Source organism: Limulus polyphemus, unplaced genomic scaffold (genome assembly GCF_000517525.1).
Source record: "Limulus polyphemus unplaced genomic scaffold, Limulus_polyphemus-2.1.2 Scaffold777, whole genome shotgun sequence".
Classification (NCBI taxonomy): domain Eukaryota; kingdom Metazoa; phylum Arthropoda; class Merostomata; order Xiphosura; family Limulidae; genus Limulus; species Limulus polyphemus.
In genome coordinates, this window is record NW_013666387.1 from 88,102 (window position 1) to 106,361 (window position 18,260).

At 30.5% G+C, this 18,260-nt stretch overlaps 1 protein-coding gene across 1 annotated transcript in view; it reads left to right on the forward strand.

Moving 5' to 3' along the window:
* LOC106460471 (transcription intermediary factor 1-alpha-like) overlaps positions 1 to 16,846 on the forward strand; it is a 59,139-nt gene extending 42,293 nt beyond the window's left edge. Inside the window, exons 11-18 of the mRNA XM_022387208.1 lie at positions 180 to 227; positions 3,393 to 4,034; positions 4,070 to 4,515; positions 4,882 to 4,993; positions 6,181 to 6,255; positions 7,212 to 7,367; positions 10,989 to 11,188; positions 11,709 to 16,846. Of these exons, the coding sequence (XP_022242916.1) occupies positions 180 to 227; positions 3,393 to 4,034; positions 4,070 to 4,515; positions 4,882 to 4,993; positions 6,181 to 6,255; positions 7,212 to 7,367; positions 10,989 to 11,188; position 11,709 (1,680 nt within the window). The 3' untranslated portion in view covers positions 11,710 to 16,846. The remainder of the gene's footprint in view (positions 1 to 179; positions 228 to 3,392; positions 4,035 to 4,069; positions 4,516 to 4,881; positions 4,994 to 6,180; positions 6,256 to 7,211; positions 7,368 to 10,988; positions 11,189 to 11,708) is intronic.
* Positions 16,847 to 18,260: the final 1,414 nt, after the last annotated feature.

Below are 18,260 nucleotides of genomic sequence, written 5' to 3' on the forward strand. Positions count from 1 at the left end.
TCATGCGCGTCATATATATATCATAAAAATGCAAAACATAAAATTTCTCTTCTCCAGCCTATTACTTGTTTTTTGTTTTGCCCCATAAGTTTTAGGTGGAATTTAAAGGTGGAATTGATAGTTTTGTTCATTCTCTGTTTACTAAATATTAACATATTTAATCTATATTTTCTTTATAGTCAAAGGAAAGTATGCTGAGTCTTACGAGCAGAAAGGAAGGTAGAAGGGTTAGTATTAAGTTTGTTATTGTAGTTTTTGGACAGTAGGGCAGTATCACTAATATTCTGGGCTAATGAATCATGAATTGTACCACTATATTGTCCCTTTCATGATGGGCTCATGCAATTTGCAGAAATCGAGTCTTGAATTTCAATTGTACAACAATACTTATGGTAATTCTGAGATTTCTTAACATATCCTTTCAAAAATTGGTAAGAATTTTTTGAAGATCACAAGTATCTTGTACACAAATAATGACGGGTTTGTAATTAAATGTTTTTACTAAAAATGTGTTATTTTTATGTTGTAGTTGCTCACATTCAAACTATTAACAAATCAAGTGCAAAGTGATTTTCATTTCAAGTATAAAAAATACTCTTCTTCATCTTATAGTTTTTATATTTCATTTTCTCTACTATATCACTAACTCTAGCTATTATCATCAATGTACAATACACTGAAATAATTAAAATTAGGAAATAGAAAAAAAAATACATACCTTTTAATTTTTTCTAGAATATCTTTAAAGAGTTTCCTTTTGTTAAATTTGTATTTTCATCTCTTTTCCTTTTCACAAATAGTTAATTTTTAATGTTTATTTTCCTTTCTTGTCTTTTATAACTTATTATTCATCTCAACACAAGTCAACAGTGCCCTTGAGCCATATTACAGTTTTTGAGGAGACATGCTCAACCATTTGGCAAAATTTTTGTTCAGTGTGTAATGTTGTAAGCCTTGAATGGTCGTGAAGTATGATTATAATGGTCTAAAATGAACACGCCACTACAGCCGGGGTTCAACAACAACAAAAAATCAATTTTTTCACAATAACAACACTTAGAACACTTTGCAAAACACATTCAATAAAAAAAGTGCCTGGCCAGGACTTCACACCAATATTAATAAACTATTTATCATAAATATTAATAAATCAATAATAATGGAAACAGGAAAAGAACCAGAAAAAACAAAATAAAAACTAATTCCAAAAACAAATATAGCAAATACAATATTCAAACAATACCTTTCAGTATCAGTAACAATATCGAGTGACAAGCAGCAATAACTGTATCCTTCAATAAATATATCATGATTCTCTCTTAGTGAAGCTTCTAGCAGGATACTTATTCACGGAGTAGGTTATGAGAGTACAACCTCATATGATCATAAATTTACATACTCTTCTGCTACATTAATAGTATTTTTACGTAATCACCAAGGAAGCTGGTGTCAGTTTATCACACACACACACACACACATATATATATTTACTCAAAATACAAATAATTATGTAGAAGGTGAGTTAGCATTTTAATGCAACTAAAAATTCATAGATAAACTAAATGATAAAATGAAATAATAAATGAATGATAAACACGACCATAATCATAAAATAAAAAAAATGCTATCTCACATGGTGTTTGTTTAAAACATAACTAATACATTATTGACTAAAATATAATAGTAAGACCTACATACAATTTAAACTGTATCTTTAACTATAACATATTTAGGTAAGAAACAATCGTAAGTGCTATAGTTGATCAAGCAGCCAACAATACTACAGTCAGTTACATGTGGTCTGTGACGAAGACTTGGCATCAATTTCAAAATGACCATTGTTAGTTTAAATTGTAAAATGGGCTCTTTGTAACTGTTATAAATGCAAGTGTATGTAACATCTACGTGGAAGTAATAAAGCTCATATAAATCTTTTGAAGGTGGGCATGGCAGCTGTAAGGGGTTTAAAAAATTTATTACTTGTTTTAACTGTATTAATTCATAGTACTTTCAAATAGAACGATTCAAAATGTTATGTAAGCATCGTAGTGGCTAGACGTACCTCTACTTTATTATCATTGTATTATTGAAAATACAGAGAGCCAAAGAAGAAATTTTGCGTAGCTAGTTGGTCACGTGACAATACACCTGAAGTTTTAAGCAGTTTTTTAAAGGTTTATTTTGTAATAAAGGACTTAAAACTTGGATAAAATAAATCTTTGATTCATAACACACATTACAATATTAAATTCATTCACATACATTGATATTAAAGATGTTTAACTAAATTTTGAATGCAACCCAATGACTTGCACAGAAAAGCATTTAAAGGGGGCTCCCATTGCAAAAGGGCTAATAAATGAGTAAAGTTTAAAACTATTCCATTTATCGTTATTATCATTCTTAATTACTGTTCAAATGTTATATATTTTCTGGTTATATAAAGAGATAAGTACATTATATTAAAACAAACTTCGAATATGCAGACAAGCAAATCACTTGACAACTGCAGTTGACATAAAGTGGGGGTGGAATAGACTGTATCAGAACAACATTTTGTAGCTAACATGATGCCACTGAAAATTTATTGCTTTTGGGAAAGGTGCGTAACAGTCTTTTCCAGTGCAAGAATTTGTATACTCAAATCATGTGTTCTGATCAAAGATTTAAAATTTCCAAGATGAGATATCCCTTGTACTTAATGGTATTGGAAAACAAAGGAATATGGATCAACTTGTAGCACCAAAACCACCAAGAAAGAAACCTGCAACAAGTCATAACCCAGCTGTGATAAGCAAAGTGCAGTGTCTTATAACAAGTGAGAACATGTGAACACAAAGGTCAGTAGTAAAATCTATCTACTTGTCCCAAAAAACAGTATGCATCATAATTGAGAAGGATCTCTATCTGGAAACAGGGCCAACACAGAATAAGGCTTGATTAGGAAGCCTTCGTCCTTCCTGGTCAGAAACTTGTTTAAAAATACCAAACTGTGTTTGCAGTTCACCTTTTCTCTGTAGCTAACAATTCATAAAAGTGGATGATAAGAATCTGAAAGTAGAGGAGTCTCTCATACAAAAGGCAGAGAAGGATACAATACAACTATCCCATAATCAGACCCTACTACTGTAAGTAGCACTTCACCTAAGACTATTTAGTATATATTCAAAATTTTGACTTTATGAACATTTTAAAATTTTGTAAATTGGAAATATAACATGGGAAAGTGATATGTTTGATAGTTAAATACCATACATATTCTATTATACTGTCTTCTCATTAATCTTTGTTCTACATTATTTTAGGTTATAAGGTATGATGAAAATATGCAGATGTGTGTATTTTGCTAACAGTCTTTTGTCTTCTGAAATACTTTTAAACTGATTTTCAAGGGTTCAACACTAGCTGCTGATAGCAGCAGTAGTCCTGTTCCTGTAGTTACTATTGATGATGATCCAGATCCTTCGGTTTCTAACCCTATTATTGTGTCTGTGACTGGTGGAACAGAGTCTGTTCAGGCAGCTGAAAACAACTATACCAAGGAGACTAATAGTGATGAGAAAATTGGCAATGATGTAGGTGCAGAAACCGAAAATAATTCCAAAGGAGAGAATAAAGTGAAAAATAGAAAAGGTTCCAAAGAGTTAGACAGGAAAGATACTGAAGAGATTAGCATGAGAGAGTGTGAAGAGAAAATCAGAACAGAGTCTGAGGAGACAAATAGTGAAGATTCTTCAGAGACAAGTAAGAGAGACCTCCATGAAAAGACTAAAAAAGATCCATTGAACAAAACTAAAAAAGAACACAAGGAGAAGATCAAGAGAGAATCTCAGGAGAAGGCCAAGAGAGAATCTCAGGAGAAGACTAGTAGGGATTCTCAAGAGCGGACTAAAAAAGATTCTGTTGAAAACAGTAGAAGAGAATCTCAGGAGACTAGTAATAGTGTAGATTCTCAAAGAAAATTTAGGAGAGAATCTCAGGAGAGTTCTTCGTCAAATGACAGTACCTTGAAAATTAGGATAAAAAAGAAAAGTTAAAGAACAAAAATATACCAAAGTTTAAGATCAAGAAAGAAAAGATTGATGATAGTCCTAGAGAGACGAGTAAAGAAAAATGGAACTCAGAAGAGAATAACAGGTCACTTTTAGAAGATCTACAATCCCTAGAAGATCTTTTGAAAACCAGCAGCAGTGGATTAACAGTGAGTGAAGTGCGAGTGAATAGCAGTGGCTTAGAAATTTCAAAGGTAGGAGCAAAATCTTCAAATGAAGAAAAAACTCCATTAAAAGACACAGTGGCCACTATAACAAAAACATTTGTCAATGGACAAGGAAAAAAAGAGTTATCCATGGCCGTTTTGAAGAGTATGGAAAAAACTTCAAATCATTCTGTAGATGATCCTAATGAAGATTGGTGTGCAGTGTGCCATGATGGAGGAGAGTTGTTATGTTGTAGCAACTGTCCTCGTGTGTACCATCTTAACTGTCATGTTCCTGCTCTATTAACCACTCCAAAGTAAGTATCATTAACCACACTTCTATAATTTCCTAATAGTTATTTTTGTATTTCCTGTACCTCAAAAAAATAAGTAGTAAAAGTTTAAAAAGTTCTGTCCTTTATTCCAATCTATCAAGAATATTCAAATGGGGTTTTTTTGTTTTTTTTTTCCTTTATTAGTTTCGTTTTTGACTTCCTTGCTACTATGAAAATTGTTGGAACAGAAATAGTTTCAATTTCTATTTCTGTATTATTAGAAATTGTCATACTACATATATAATTGTTGTTTGTCTTCCTTATTATTACATGTGAAGCTGTGCAACTACTTTTAACTTCTGCTTTTTACATTGGTAATTGAGATAAAAGGTTTATTCTATCCTGTAGTGAGGACTGGGCTTGCCTCATGTGTACAGATATTAGAAACGGGTCTCTTACTCGAGATTCCAGTGGAAGCAAAAGAAAGAATCCATTGGGTTTATCTGGTCATGAGCTGACGGTATGACTGTTTTATTTTTTGATAATACGTTAAAAAGAATTTTTAAGTACTGTTCAATTTTGAATAATAAATCCTGTTTTAAATTTTATTCAACAGGAAAAAAAACAATCAACACAGAAATGAATATTATTGTAAAATTTTCTCCTGTGTTATTGTTTAGAATTTAAAAACAATTTTCTTGAATACATTCACTGATATTTTATTTAACTGGTTGTCACAAAAGTCATCAGGATTATTAAGCAAGGTTTGTCTTTTTATTTTTAATGTATATTGACCATTAAAATATTTAAAAACATGTCAGTTTCAAAACAATATAAGAAAACCCAACATTTCAACTGCTAATGGGAAGTCATTACCAAAGCTCTGTCTTCTCGAGGTCTGCCATGCCACCGTATAGCATTTCACCAACTTTATTAAAATGAAAGGCCTATGGTCCTGCACAAGAGGGATATGGCCCACCTCTTTATTTGTAAAAGTGGAATTGAGAAAGCATTAACAAAAATAAAAATCCTTATAAACAAAATTTTGTTCATTACATAGTACGTTGTAATCTTCCCAGTTGATGGAATGGTCTATTAACAATACGTGTTCAGTTAGAGTAGATTCTATTATTCTTCTATCTTGTAGTGCTCATTCCTGATTACCAGTTGTTACTTTTAACAGTTAATCATCCATAATATTTATTGTCACTGTAATCTGGCAAATTTAACAAAACTTCTTGCTTAGATCTCTTTCTTTTGATTTACCAATATCTGTGTAAGAGATGAACAGGTATTTAAAAGAAACTTGAATATCAGCTGAAGTAAAAGTCCTAGTAATCTTTTCACACCTAGAACATAAGAAAAGGTAACTCAGTTTTTGAAGTCGATTTTGTTGAAGGTGTTTTTGGTAAACTTGTAAAAGAATAGGACTTAGTGTGGCTGAATGTATATCATTCTATTGACTGGGAAAATTACAAAGTTTTGTTTGGAGACTAAGGGATTTTTAAAAGGTTAGCATACTGCCAATAGGTGGCACTGTGCAATTGTTAAAAACTTGTACAGACCATGCAGAGCCAGATTCTTGACAATTTCCATTGGCAGTCAAAACGTTTTTTTCCTGGGTGTTTTTAAGTTATTTCAATTATTTTAATCCACCCTTTTGAATTTCACCTAATGAATTTTCTGCTTAATGTGCTATTAATACAGTGTTGTGAGAAGATACTGCTGGAACTTTTTTGCCACGATGCCAGCCTACCTTTCCACGAGCCAGTTAGCAAAACTGTAAGTTCAATAAGGTTTACTCCCTAATGCAATAATACAAGATGAATATGCATTATTTCTATTAGAAAATAACTTGATGAAAAATTTTGAAGTGTAATACTTTTTTACTGTCTACTAACTACAGACAAGAGTATAAATGTGTTACTTGATGAACTCTCATTCTATTTACGTCCACTTGTGTTTATTGTTTTGTATCTGTTCCTTAGCATTTAAAGATTCGTGATTGTATTCAGTGTTCTTTATCTGTATCGCAATAACAAGGGTTTGTTAATACTCATAACACTATCTGTTTCTGGAAGGTGTTTGTTTTTAACTGAATATGATATGCTGTTTCTGTCTGCAGTATTAGTGACTACATATGTAAAACACCATTATCTAGATGCTGACATATTGTGATTATATATGACATATCTCTTCTATTTGGAGGATTTGTGACTGGACATCATGTGGATGGTCAGTTTGAAGTTTCATGTTATGATGTAATACTACCCTCCTTGGACATCGTATTACTGATTTCATCTCGCACTATTTATCATTGGAGGGTGTCTTATATGTGAAGTCTCTTTACCTACCCTTTGGTAGTTTCTTTTTATTTATGTATTACAATGCTCTTCATCTATCTTTTAAGATTTAGTATTTTATAATTCTTTGATACATGTCTTAAATAATGATTTTACCAAAGTATGTAAAGTATGCTGTTAAAGGATCATTAATAACTTAAATATATTTGCTGTAACTATGAAAAATTCACGTTCTAAAACAGCTCTTTAGACACATGGCTACTTCAGTCTTTACAATTAAACACATCACCCCCAATTGTCAAGGGCTAAAAAAGTAGTTTGGATTTGTTTTGCCCCATTTATCATTGATTAATATGTAACTTTACTTTGTATTCTGTTTTCTAGACTGTCAAATTTGTAGTTTAAATTTTGTCTTGTATGCTTTTCTTCCATCAGCAAGTACCAAATTACTACAAAGTGATTACTAAGCCTATGGATATGCTGACCATCAAACAGAAGCTTTCTCCTAATCATTTTAGCCATTATGGAACTATGGATGAACTAGTTTCAGATATTCATCTTATTTTCAGTAACTGTTTTACCTTTAATCCGGTAAGTAACAGTTTTTAATGTCAATATTAAAAATAAATTCAAAATTTTATCACTGTATAAGCCAAATTGAAAAATATAATGAGATTTATAGACATAAAATGTTTAACCTTTAAGAAACAGATGGGAAATAACATCAGCTACACCAATTACCTAATCTATTTAAAAATTCACTAATAAAGATGTCTCTGAAAAAATTTCAAATCTTTTTTTTTTGTAGGAAAAAACATACTTAAATTTAATTTAGTTTTGATAGTGAATTTTGTAAATCTGAACAAAATATACTTTTGTGATATAATGGCTGACTTCTAGGGTCTGATATGTAGTACACAGCACCCATATAAAACCAAAATACCAATACGATTCACCTATGGATATGAATAATAAAACACTAATATTAGACTATTCTATGTTTTCCTCTCCTCTATTAATTTCTTCTTCTAGATAATAACACTAAACTAAAAAAAGCAATCTTAGTTCAGTGTCACAATCTGGAAGAAGAAATTAGTAAAGGAGAGGAGGAAAATTATTTGATATGTGATTATTTTGTTGATGCTAGTTTTTACTTTTAACATTCATTATATTATCTTTACCACAGTTCAAATAACATCTTCTGTTTGTAGGAAACTTAGCTGTATAGTCCATTTCCACCCCCACTCCCCTTACTGGTTCTCACGTTTAAATCTACAGGGGATTTGAGAACTGTTGCAACCTTTACAGCTATTATGTCTATATTATTACAGTCTTTGATTTTTTCCTGGTGTGTAATGTTTATTTACAAGTGGCTGTTATGTCATTTGTATTTTAACACGTTCACGACATCGTGTGCCACCAGTGGTACATTTGCATGTTTTCTGTTGAACATTGTGAGAGCCCCCTGTGCTACACAGCACCCATAAGATATAACTGCACTTCATATCTCCAAAGTCAGATATGAAAGTATTTATTTTATACAGATGGCTGTAATAAAGCCACTCCTTCCATCATGTACCATTGGTGGAGCACGAATGCCATGTTGAAAGGACAAATGAAATAAAACAACTTTACATGATTAAATCACTTTTTATTTTAAAATTACATTTAGAGATTGGCATTAAATTTTTCATTGTGAATAATTGAAGCAAAAACTAACTAATTGAGACTTTCTTCATAAATAAAAAAACTTATGGAGAGTATAATATAATAAGGATAGAACTATTATCATCCACATTAGGGATTATTTTATCTGATGTTCCTTTTTATAACCATAAAATTGTGAAATATTCATAATTCTTCTAAAAAATGGCAAAATTACTCTGAAAAAAATTAAATATTATGATCCTTTAATTATTATTACTTAAATCAGTGTGCACCACTGGTGGTACATGATGGCGGCCAAAGCTTAAATGGGTAAAGACAGGACATCATGTACCACTGGTGGTACACTCAAGAGAAAGCTGTCAATGCAATCGTAAAACATAACATAAAGCCATAAAATTAATAGTACCTAAGACAGAGTTCACAATGAGGCTTTACGTTTCTGTTGCATAATTAAAGAAATCACTTATGCCTCAAACACGATAATTGTGCATACGTGCACTCTTATAACTGAAAATTTAAACTGAATAAAGTGTTAAGCATAATGGTGAATTATTTAACTTGGCCTAATTTGATTTGAGTTTCAAGTTTAAAGCAAAATCAATATATACGATTTGATATGTATTACAAACACTGTGTTGTATTTTTTGTATATTTAACAGGCAGTGATAAGTATCTTCATAATTATTGAAAGGAAATATATATTTTTTATGATATCGAAACAAAATGGTCAATATTCTGCATAACTATTACATGTCACACCATAACCACATGGTGATTATGGGTTGTTTGCCAGTTACGTGAATAGGCAAGGCTAGTCTCAACAAGCTATGGTAATGTAGATCACCAAGTTAAAATTATCTGCATATTTAAAATAAAACATTTCCAGTGATAATAAAGAATAAGATATCGTGTATTATTGATTTCTATAGATCTGTTTTGAACAGTTTCGGTAAATCAGTGGTTTGTTTACAGACAAACAATATTGTATATGCTGTGACCTTGGCAAGTGAAGAAAGAAGAGTAGTTCTGTTATTATTGTTGTAATTTCTTTCTGTGCACGTAGAAGTTATAATTAAGTTAGATAATATTTGATAAGATTACAATCCAATTGTAAAAAAAAGAAAACTCATTTCACAAAACATTGTTAATCTTTATAATCGAATAGATACAAGAAACAAGAAATTATTGTTTCTTGTAATTTTCTTTAAGGATTAAATGTGGTTATGAAGATATGATTTCTAAATTATTGAATCTTTTTAACTGAATATTATTGGAATAGGTTTCCCAAAAAACCTTTACGACCTGTTTTTTCAGAAGCTTAACCTTTTAAGCTTGTATGATTGCTTGATGAACCCTTAAAAGCCCATAATAGCCTGTTTTTCAATGCTTGAGCCTGTAAGATATATATGTTTACAGAAATAAAGTTTTTACTATTCATTTAAAAGGTAAAATTCGATTCTTAGTTGTGATCTGAAGCAGACACTTATTGTGGCCAGTGGTTCATGTTATGTTGAAGCAAGGCCTTAGAATACACTATAGGTAACTACATACAGTTTAGTTATAAATCTGTCCCTACAGAAGTTGTGTGATAGTTTAGATTGCATTACAAGTTAAATAAATGTAAGTGCAGTAAATAAATCTATCATAGCTGCTCGAGAGACATCATATATGGAAGGTCAAAGAATGAATTCTGAAATGAATATTCTCTGTTGCATGGTAAGAAAAATTATCTCAATTATTAAATAGAAGGTGGGAAACAACTATGTTTGAAATATGTACCCATATGTGGTTATATAGTACTTAAGTGATTATAATATAACACCTCTGCAAGAGAGATTTTAGTAAAAATAGCCTGTATTACAGTCAAATTTAACCTTTATCTTAAAGGCTGGCAGCAGCAGAGACTGCTGGGAGGCCTGTAAATATGACAGTGTTGCATGCCTGCATAAACAACACAGTTGTGATGACTACTCCAGAAATGTGGATGGAGACTGATTATCACTTGGACATCTTTTGAGCCAGGATAGTGCCCCTGTTGAGTTGTACTAATGATGCCACTAGTCATGAATAAACTTGGGGTTTTAGCCTCCATTATACAATAAATGACAATTGTTTATCTTAGGTAGTTCTCATTATATTCAACTGATAAAATGGTTCAATAACTTATGGATACCCTGTATTACTCAAGATTATCTTACAACTTTTGATAATGTAATTAAATTGTGTATGGCTTATTAATGTATTAGGTTTAGTAAAGCATGGTACTTCACACCTAAGATTAGCTATATGTCAGCTGTAATGCTTATATGAAACCTTCAATGTGCTGGAAAAAATTAACATATTTAAAAAAATTACTAGGTAGATCACTGTGAAACAAGGTGTAAATAATGTGTTAAAACCCAAATATCTTAAAACCAAAAAAAAAAAGAATGTAATCGTACCTTAATCAGTAAGGGCCTTCATTTGACCATACTCTTCTCCACCAGTGTAATAAGTATGCTTTAAGAAATATAATAAACACACTTTCATTGATTTCTTCTTCAGGAGGGGTCTTCTTTGTACAATGCTGCCAAAATCTTAAAAGGTTTTTTTTGTGATCTACTGAAGAAATACTTGCCTGAATATAACTTTGAGCTGACAACTCCATCACCAGAAATTCAAGATTCAGCACACTCTGATGGAGAAACCAGTAAAGCCAAACGACAATGTAAAGAACTACCTGATGATACAATGATACAGTACTGGTGAGTTCATGTTTTGCTTCTTTTAATACAAACACCAGCATTTCTTGCTGAGTCAGTTATTTCATTGTTGTGCAGAACATAAATCTTACAGTTCCCAACTTTATAAGATGGAGGTTCTGTATGTAGAGTCAGAATCTTCCAATGCTCAGTTTTTTGGCTAACAGTAATTTTTAAATCACTTACTTCACATTTTAGGTAGATATAAATTTATCAAAATAACAAATGCAAGTATTTAAATCTAAACATACTTTTTCAAACTCAAAAAAATTATGTGCATACTTTCTCTATTTCAAGTGTTTGTTTACTTGCACAACAAGTTGTAAAATACCTACTTGTTAGTATATAGTTAAAAACAATGCAATTAGATTTTCTTATCTCTGTTTAAATACATTAATTGACATATAGAAATTAACCTGAGCAAAGTATTAGAGGGGAAAAAAAAGATTTTCTGTGATCGTAGTAAAACCTTTAACTTCATGAAATAGTGACCTTTTTTTTTCTTTCTTTCTCTTTTTTGCAGATGTGAGGGTAGAGGACTGGTTTATCTTTTATTATTTATCAAATATACCTACATAACTGGTGTAGCTGAAATAATAGCATCTGTGATGTGTATCTGGACAAGCAGTTGATGTTAAAAGTTCAGGAAACACCTGTGCTTAGTGTCAGTCATTTATTTTGATGCAATATATGAACCAACCAATGAAGAACATGGAAAAGGAGGGATCAAAACAAGTGTCCATGATAAAGGTGACATGGAACAAATGTGTTAGAGCATAAATATTTGACAAGATTTATTAAAGTGACTAAAGTAGAATTAAAAAATATTGCTTTAACAAGTATTCCTGGAATGTGTGTACATGTGTGCTAGGACTCTGAAACTGTTAAAACCATTATGTTGAGGTTTGTTTCTACTCTGTAAAAAGGGAGGAACAAGCATTGCTACACCACTCATCTATCGATTATCAAATGAATGTGATACATGTAAAAAAAAAAGAAAAAGCTGGTTCACCTTTTACTAAAGTTTCCATTTACAAATTCATGGAACAAAGGTGTCTCAGCTTAAAGGCATCTAGATAATCTACATTTTACACTTGTCAAGTTTCAAGTATAGATTAAAAAAATAATTAGTAATTTTAACTTTCCATATTTTAAGTGCTTCAAGATATTATCCTATACTGAAAAAAAAAAGTTTACTTGTTATTTGTTGCTCACACAAAACTATATATTCACATGGTGAATATGTTCAAGCTGGACTAGCTCACATCTTGTTGATTTTGAAAAGTCATATTTAATGTATTATAATATTTCAACTTGTAAGGAAGTAGCTAAAAAAGTCGATTTTGGCCATTAAAATCATATAAAAGTAACTTCAAAGTAATACATTTATATGTTTGACAACTCTGAATCATTTGGATGTTCTTGTTGTTTAGCAGGAAAGTTAATGCATGTTTCTTTTTTACAGCACGTAAATGACTCAAGTAATCAGAAAAAAAAACAATTCTTCTGAAATAAAAATTGTTTTTAATAACTATACATTGATTATTGGTATTTTATACAAAACATGAAAATTTGTTCCTGTAGTGTTTGAAAAGACACAGAGCTCTATCAGAGTTGGCTTTGTCAGTAAAATATTTATTTTTTTGTATGTTGTTTCAAAGTTACAGAAAAATATCTAAGTTGCTGTGGATATTTTGCTTTAAAGTGATGGGAAAATATCTGATACACTTGATAGCTTTGAGAGCAACCAGTTTTAAATAAAAGTACTACTTGTTTTTAACCACTGATTTGATATACATTTTATTCTTGAGTTCAAGTTTTGTTTGAATTGCATTTTCTTTTCAAGTTATAAATCTTTGATTTCTCATGTTTTATCTTGATATTATATTGTTAGTGTGTGCAATATCTTAAAGTAGAAAAAAATCATTTGGATTTCCTGGATACAGAAGGGGGAACAAACTTGAAATGCATTCCAAAAGCAGCAGCACAGTTATGTGAAGGATGTGATATGAAATTATTTTTTAATTTGTTTTAAATAAGTGAAACATATTTCTCAACACAAACATACATTTTTAACCCTCTAACATCAGGTGGGGTCCATATGGTCACTCATTTAGACTGACCTTGTAACTATGAAACTATACATACTATAGCTTTTAATATAGTAAGTGTGTCGTCACAAAATTTGGTAGCTTTTAGTAAAAAATATTTTGTACACAAAAAATCATATTGTTTAATTAAGTTTTTTTTCTCTAAAGATACAACTATGAATTTATGGAGTCTGACTGACTAGTCTGAATGCAAGATGATTTTCATGTTAAGATTAAAAATACTTTTTCATATTACAGTTTAAGTTTTATTTGCATAATCTCTAGAACCTGCTAAATGAATCTGATTTTGTTTTCAGTATAATTATATACTTTATCTGTATTTTCTTTACCCTAAAACTGTATACAGACTAATTCCATTTGACAGACATTGTAACTGCCACGTAACAAAAGAAATACAAATTACCTTTTTTTCCTGGAATTACTGCTGATCGTAACAGATATTTATGCACTGTTTATTTTTACAGCCAAAGCTAATAAATTTTTCATTTAGTTTTATATCTTTACAATTGCACTTAGGCTTTAGACTATAGTGACAGCTATTTATTATACTAGAGTTTTGTGTAACCAGTAGATTCAGCTACCAGCATGTTTGTGTTGAATTACACAACCATGCTGATGCATAGTGCATTCTATCATTGTTCATAAGCATTTTGTTTATTTAATTTCATTTAAGTTTTTTTATTTGACCTGATAAGTTTTTAATTTTTAGTTACTTTATAGCAATAATAAAAAAAAAAAGATACATACATAAAATCTAAGAAATTTAATGTTTATGTCTGAAGTCTTGTCATTTTCAAGCTTTGCATTAGAATGATAGAAGTCAAAAGCAAAGATTAGCCCTAATTCTTAGTAACGATAATATGGTCTCAGAAATTATTTTTGTGAAATTCAGATATACAACTTAGAATATATAATATTGCCACACATATATATATAAAATTCAATGTTCTAAAGCTAATATAATTTATCTGGCTTAAATAATTCTCATACTCGATCAAAAGAATTTCAACAGTGGCAAGCAAATCAAACTATGTCAAAATGTTCAAATCTACTTATTCCAAGGCTTTGAAGTCCCATAGTTGTCAACAAATTGAAATCTTCATTTTTCTATTGGTTACAAATAATCCAGTAGCAAATGTCAGAATTTATGACAATTTTTGAAAGCACTGTTTTCTATGAGGGGCATGGCATATGGCTTTCACTTTATTCCTTATATCTATGTGAAGCAAAAAAGCTTTGTCAGTACAAACTGATAGTTTAGCTTGGGAATATATAGGGTATAGGTGTGAACTTTCATGGAAAGTTAGGCCATATAGTATAAGAAAATCAAAAACAGGTAATTTGGAGTTACAAAGTATCACACGAGACAGACAAGATTGAAAATTTATTTAAATATTTCCTTTTGAAATTAAAGCTTAATTAATATTAGAATTTGAATTATAAACTATGTTTTGATGCCAATTTTATTGATATCCATTGATAATAAAGAGTTTACATTTTGAAGGTAACTATGAAAATTTTGTGACATGCACTTTGACCCACCTTTGCACAGAGGGTTAAAGACTACAATTTCATTTCTATGTAAAAACACCTGTTCAATAGCTACATTATAAATAATTTGTATCAGTACTTCATTGGATGAAAAAATTTTTTCCCTAACGAATATAATCTAGAGTGTGTGTGTGTGTGTGTGAACATTCCTTCAATTGATACAATATAACTGATTTTTATGAAACTCATCTCAGTGAATACACTAGTTAGTTTATGTAAAAACCCATTTTCAAGGAGCACTAAGTCATTTACTACAAGAACATTTGAAGGAGTGTGTTATGGTTATTATTTATTTAAACAAAAATTAAACCAGCAGAAGTCTACTGATTGACAGGAACGTGTGGATCTTGAGAGCTTTAACCACTCAATAATAGCAATAAAGTCACATTTAAAATACAGCAGTTGTTCAATAGAATACCCAAATAAAATACCCCCAAATTATTTGGGGTAGTAGCACATAGTAACTCTTATGCTATGTGATATCTTCAGCATTTCATTCAAATGTTATTTCCTAATTATAGCTTTTCTTCAGAAATATGTGCCTACTGGTAACCTACTTCCTGTTATAAATTACTTCTTCCTGGGAGAAAGAATATTGAAATACTTAATTGCCATTACAATAAAGTTTCCAGACAAAATCATTTTCTAAGAATACTTATTTATAATAAAAAAAAACTTAATGAATTTAAAGAAAAAAATGATAGAATAAAAATTTTAATGGAAAATTAAATATATAATGTCTCCAATATATAAACATAAGAACGAATTACATCCTCCAAGTCTATCCTAATCAAGCTGAAACTTCAGCCTGTTAAAAGAAAAATGAGAGTATTGGAATCATTCTTCAGAGAGTATAAAAAAAAACTACTATGTTCCCTTCATTTTAACTGAACAGTGCTTGTACAAATGAGTTAATGTGATTAAAGAAATGATAGTAAAAGATATTTTCACACAATGTGTGTATGGGAATATCTTAACAGTGCTTTTATAAATGAGTTAATGTGATTAAAGAAATGATAGTAAAAGATATTTTCACACAATGTGTGTATGGGAATATCTTAACAGTGCTTGTATAACTGAGTTAATGTGATTAAAGAAATGATAGTAAAAGATATTTTCACACAATGTGTGTATGGGAATATCTTCGATAATAGGTTGTTTTTTTTGTTCTGGGACATGCTTGTAAAAGCAAAAATTGGAACCATTAAAGCTATTTTATTAGGTACTATTTATAAACTAAATTTCATTTGTGGCTATTCAACTTATCATAACATGTAATGTAATGGTGAGTGAGTACATTATCTTGAATTTCTGAAGTTATTAGTGTAACTTAACAATTTAAATACTAGTTTAGAAATAAAGATACTTAACCATTGGCTAACCAAATGCATTTGTTTAAAATTTCTAATCCCCACACCTGGTTTCATCAGTATTAAATAAGGTAATGTAATCATTGATTGATCACATACATTGCCCTCCCTTCACACACACACACACACACGCATGTTTCACCAAAATTACTGCAAATTCTCCAGGTAATCGACAGTCCTGTGATACTAAAAAATAATGTGGGACCTTACCCAAGCGGTTTCTTGTTGTGTAAGAATGTAATTCAAAATTCTATGATTACTATCTTATAAACCTTGATTACATGCTAACATCAGTTTTATAGATATTGTATTATATTCTAAGAAGTTTTCTCTAAGAAATGTCTTAAGGATTTTGAGAATATCGTTTTAAAGTAAACTTTTATAGCTTTTTTTTTAAAGAGGCATCAAATTTCAACTTCACTAGGAACAAGACAGCAAGGAGAAATTAAATAGATAATAACAAAGCTTTTAAGTGGGTTACTTTGTGACAGTATTTTAGTCTGTGTTTTATTGTGTATACTTGAGAAATGTTGAATGATATAAGATTGTTCTTTTTCATTGTCATGATTTGTGAATATCTTTGAATAGTTTTGTTTATTTTAAACATAAAAATAAAATGTTTTCAAGAATACTATGTGTTGTCTTTTTTTTAAGATTTGAATCAATTAAAAGGCTTGGAAAGCAGCAAGAGTAAAATGTTTTCAATAGAAGCTTGTTGTATATGTTGGAATTATGTTAATAATATACATACATTGAATATACAGTCCTTGAAAGATGCTTTAATGACATGTGTCTTGTGGGTTTATTAATTAACTTAATGTGTATATGATGCTAAACCAAAGAAAATTGACGTACTTAAGATTTTTTATATGGCAATTGTACAGAAAAAAAAACATACACACATTACATGTACTTACAAATTATGCACAAGCTTACCATATTAATAGAAAATGTTACGAAAAAATACATTTATGAAAATCTACTAAAACCAAGTTTAAGGAAGTATAACGAATACCAATCGTAGCAAAGAAACATAATACAAGAGAAATGAAAGCGTTCAGTTGGGGGCAACCATTAAAGATCAATCGATATTCTCACATCTAATAAACAGTTTCTCTGGGGTTTCACTCATTTACTAACAAATAGAAGATTTGTTCATTCTAAATGATGGTCACGTGAAGATGTTAACAACTCTAAGACAATGTGTAGAACTATTACTGAAACACAACCAATCAACCATTTGGAGCCAGAAGAATCAATAGATAAACAAGGTTTACTAAGTTCACATGCATCACTTTTGCTACCAAAAGCTCGTACTGCAATTTATAGTATGCAAAAATAGAAATGCTGATCGTCAGACTTAAATAGGCTTAAGGAAGCCAATATTCCATATGCTTCTTGAACACTAACTATTGCACAAATTCCTTCAGTTTCTAGACTTGTTGTGAGGTGACCGCTGCAACTGTGGTACATTATGCATGTTAATACATTTTTGAAAGATATGACCTCTATGATACTGTCATGAGGAAGGCCCACAACACCTCATTCCATACCACTAAACTTATTTTCTATTCCTTAAGAATGGACTTCTGAATCATCTGGTACAGGTATACGTCATTACCACCATGGTGGTCGGTTTGATCGGACCTAATCACATATCTTCTCTATATGCTTTATGTAACTCACTCTTGGTAAATTGTGTGCGAGCCAAGCTTTGATATAATTTGTAACCGAAGTTACATTTAATAAAGTTATAAATTATGCCTTATCATGATCGATGAATTTGATAAATCTTTAAATAAGGATTAGTATCATGTATAACATAAATATGTATTCATACCACAGAGTCTCTTCCCCCCCCCCCATCCTCCTCCGTGGTTCAGCGGTAAGTTTGTATATGTATCTTAATCACTAAAAATCAGGTTTCGATACCTGCGTTGTAGCTTTGTGCCTAAAAAAAAGATATACAACCACAGACAAATTTAAAACATCATACACACACACAAACAAATCACTCGCTGTATTTAATTTATAACATGTTAA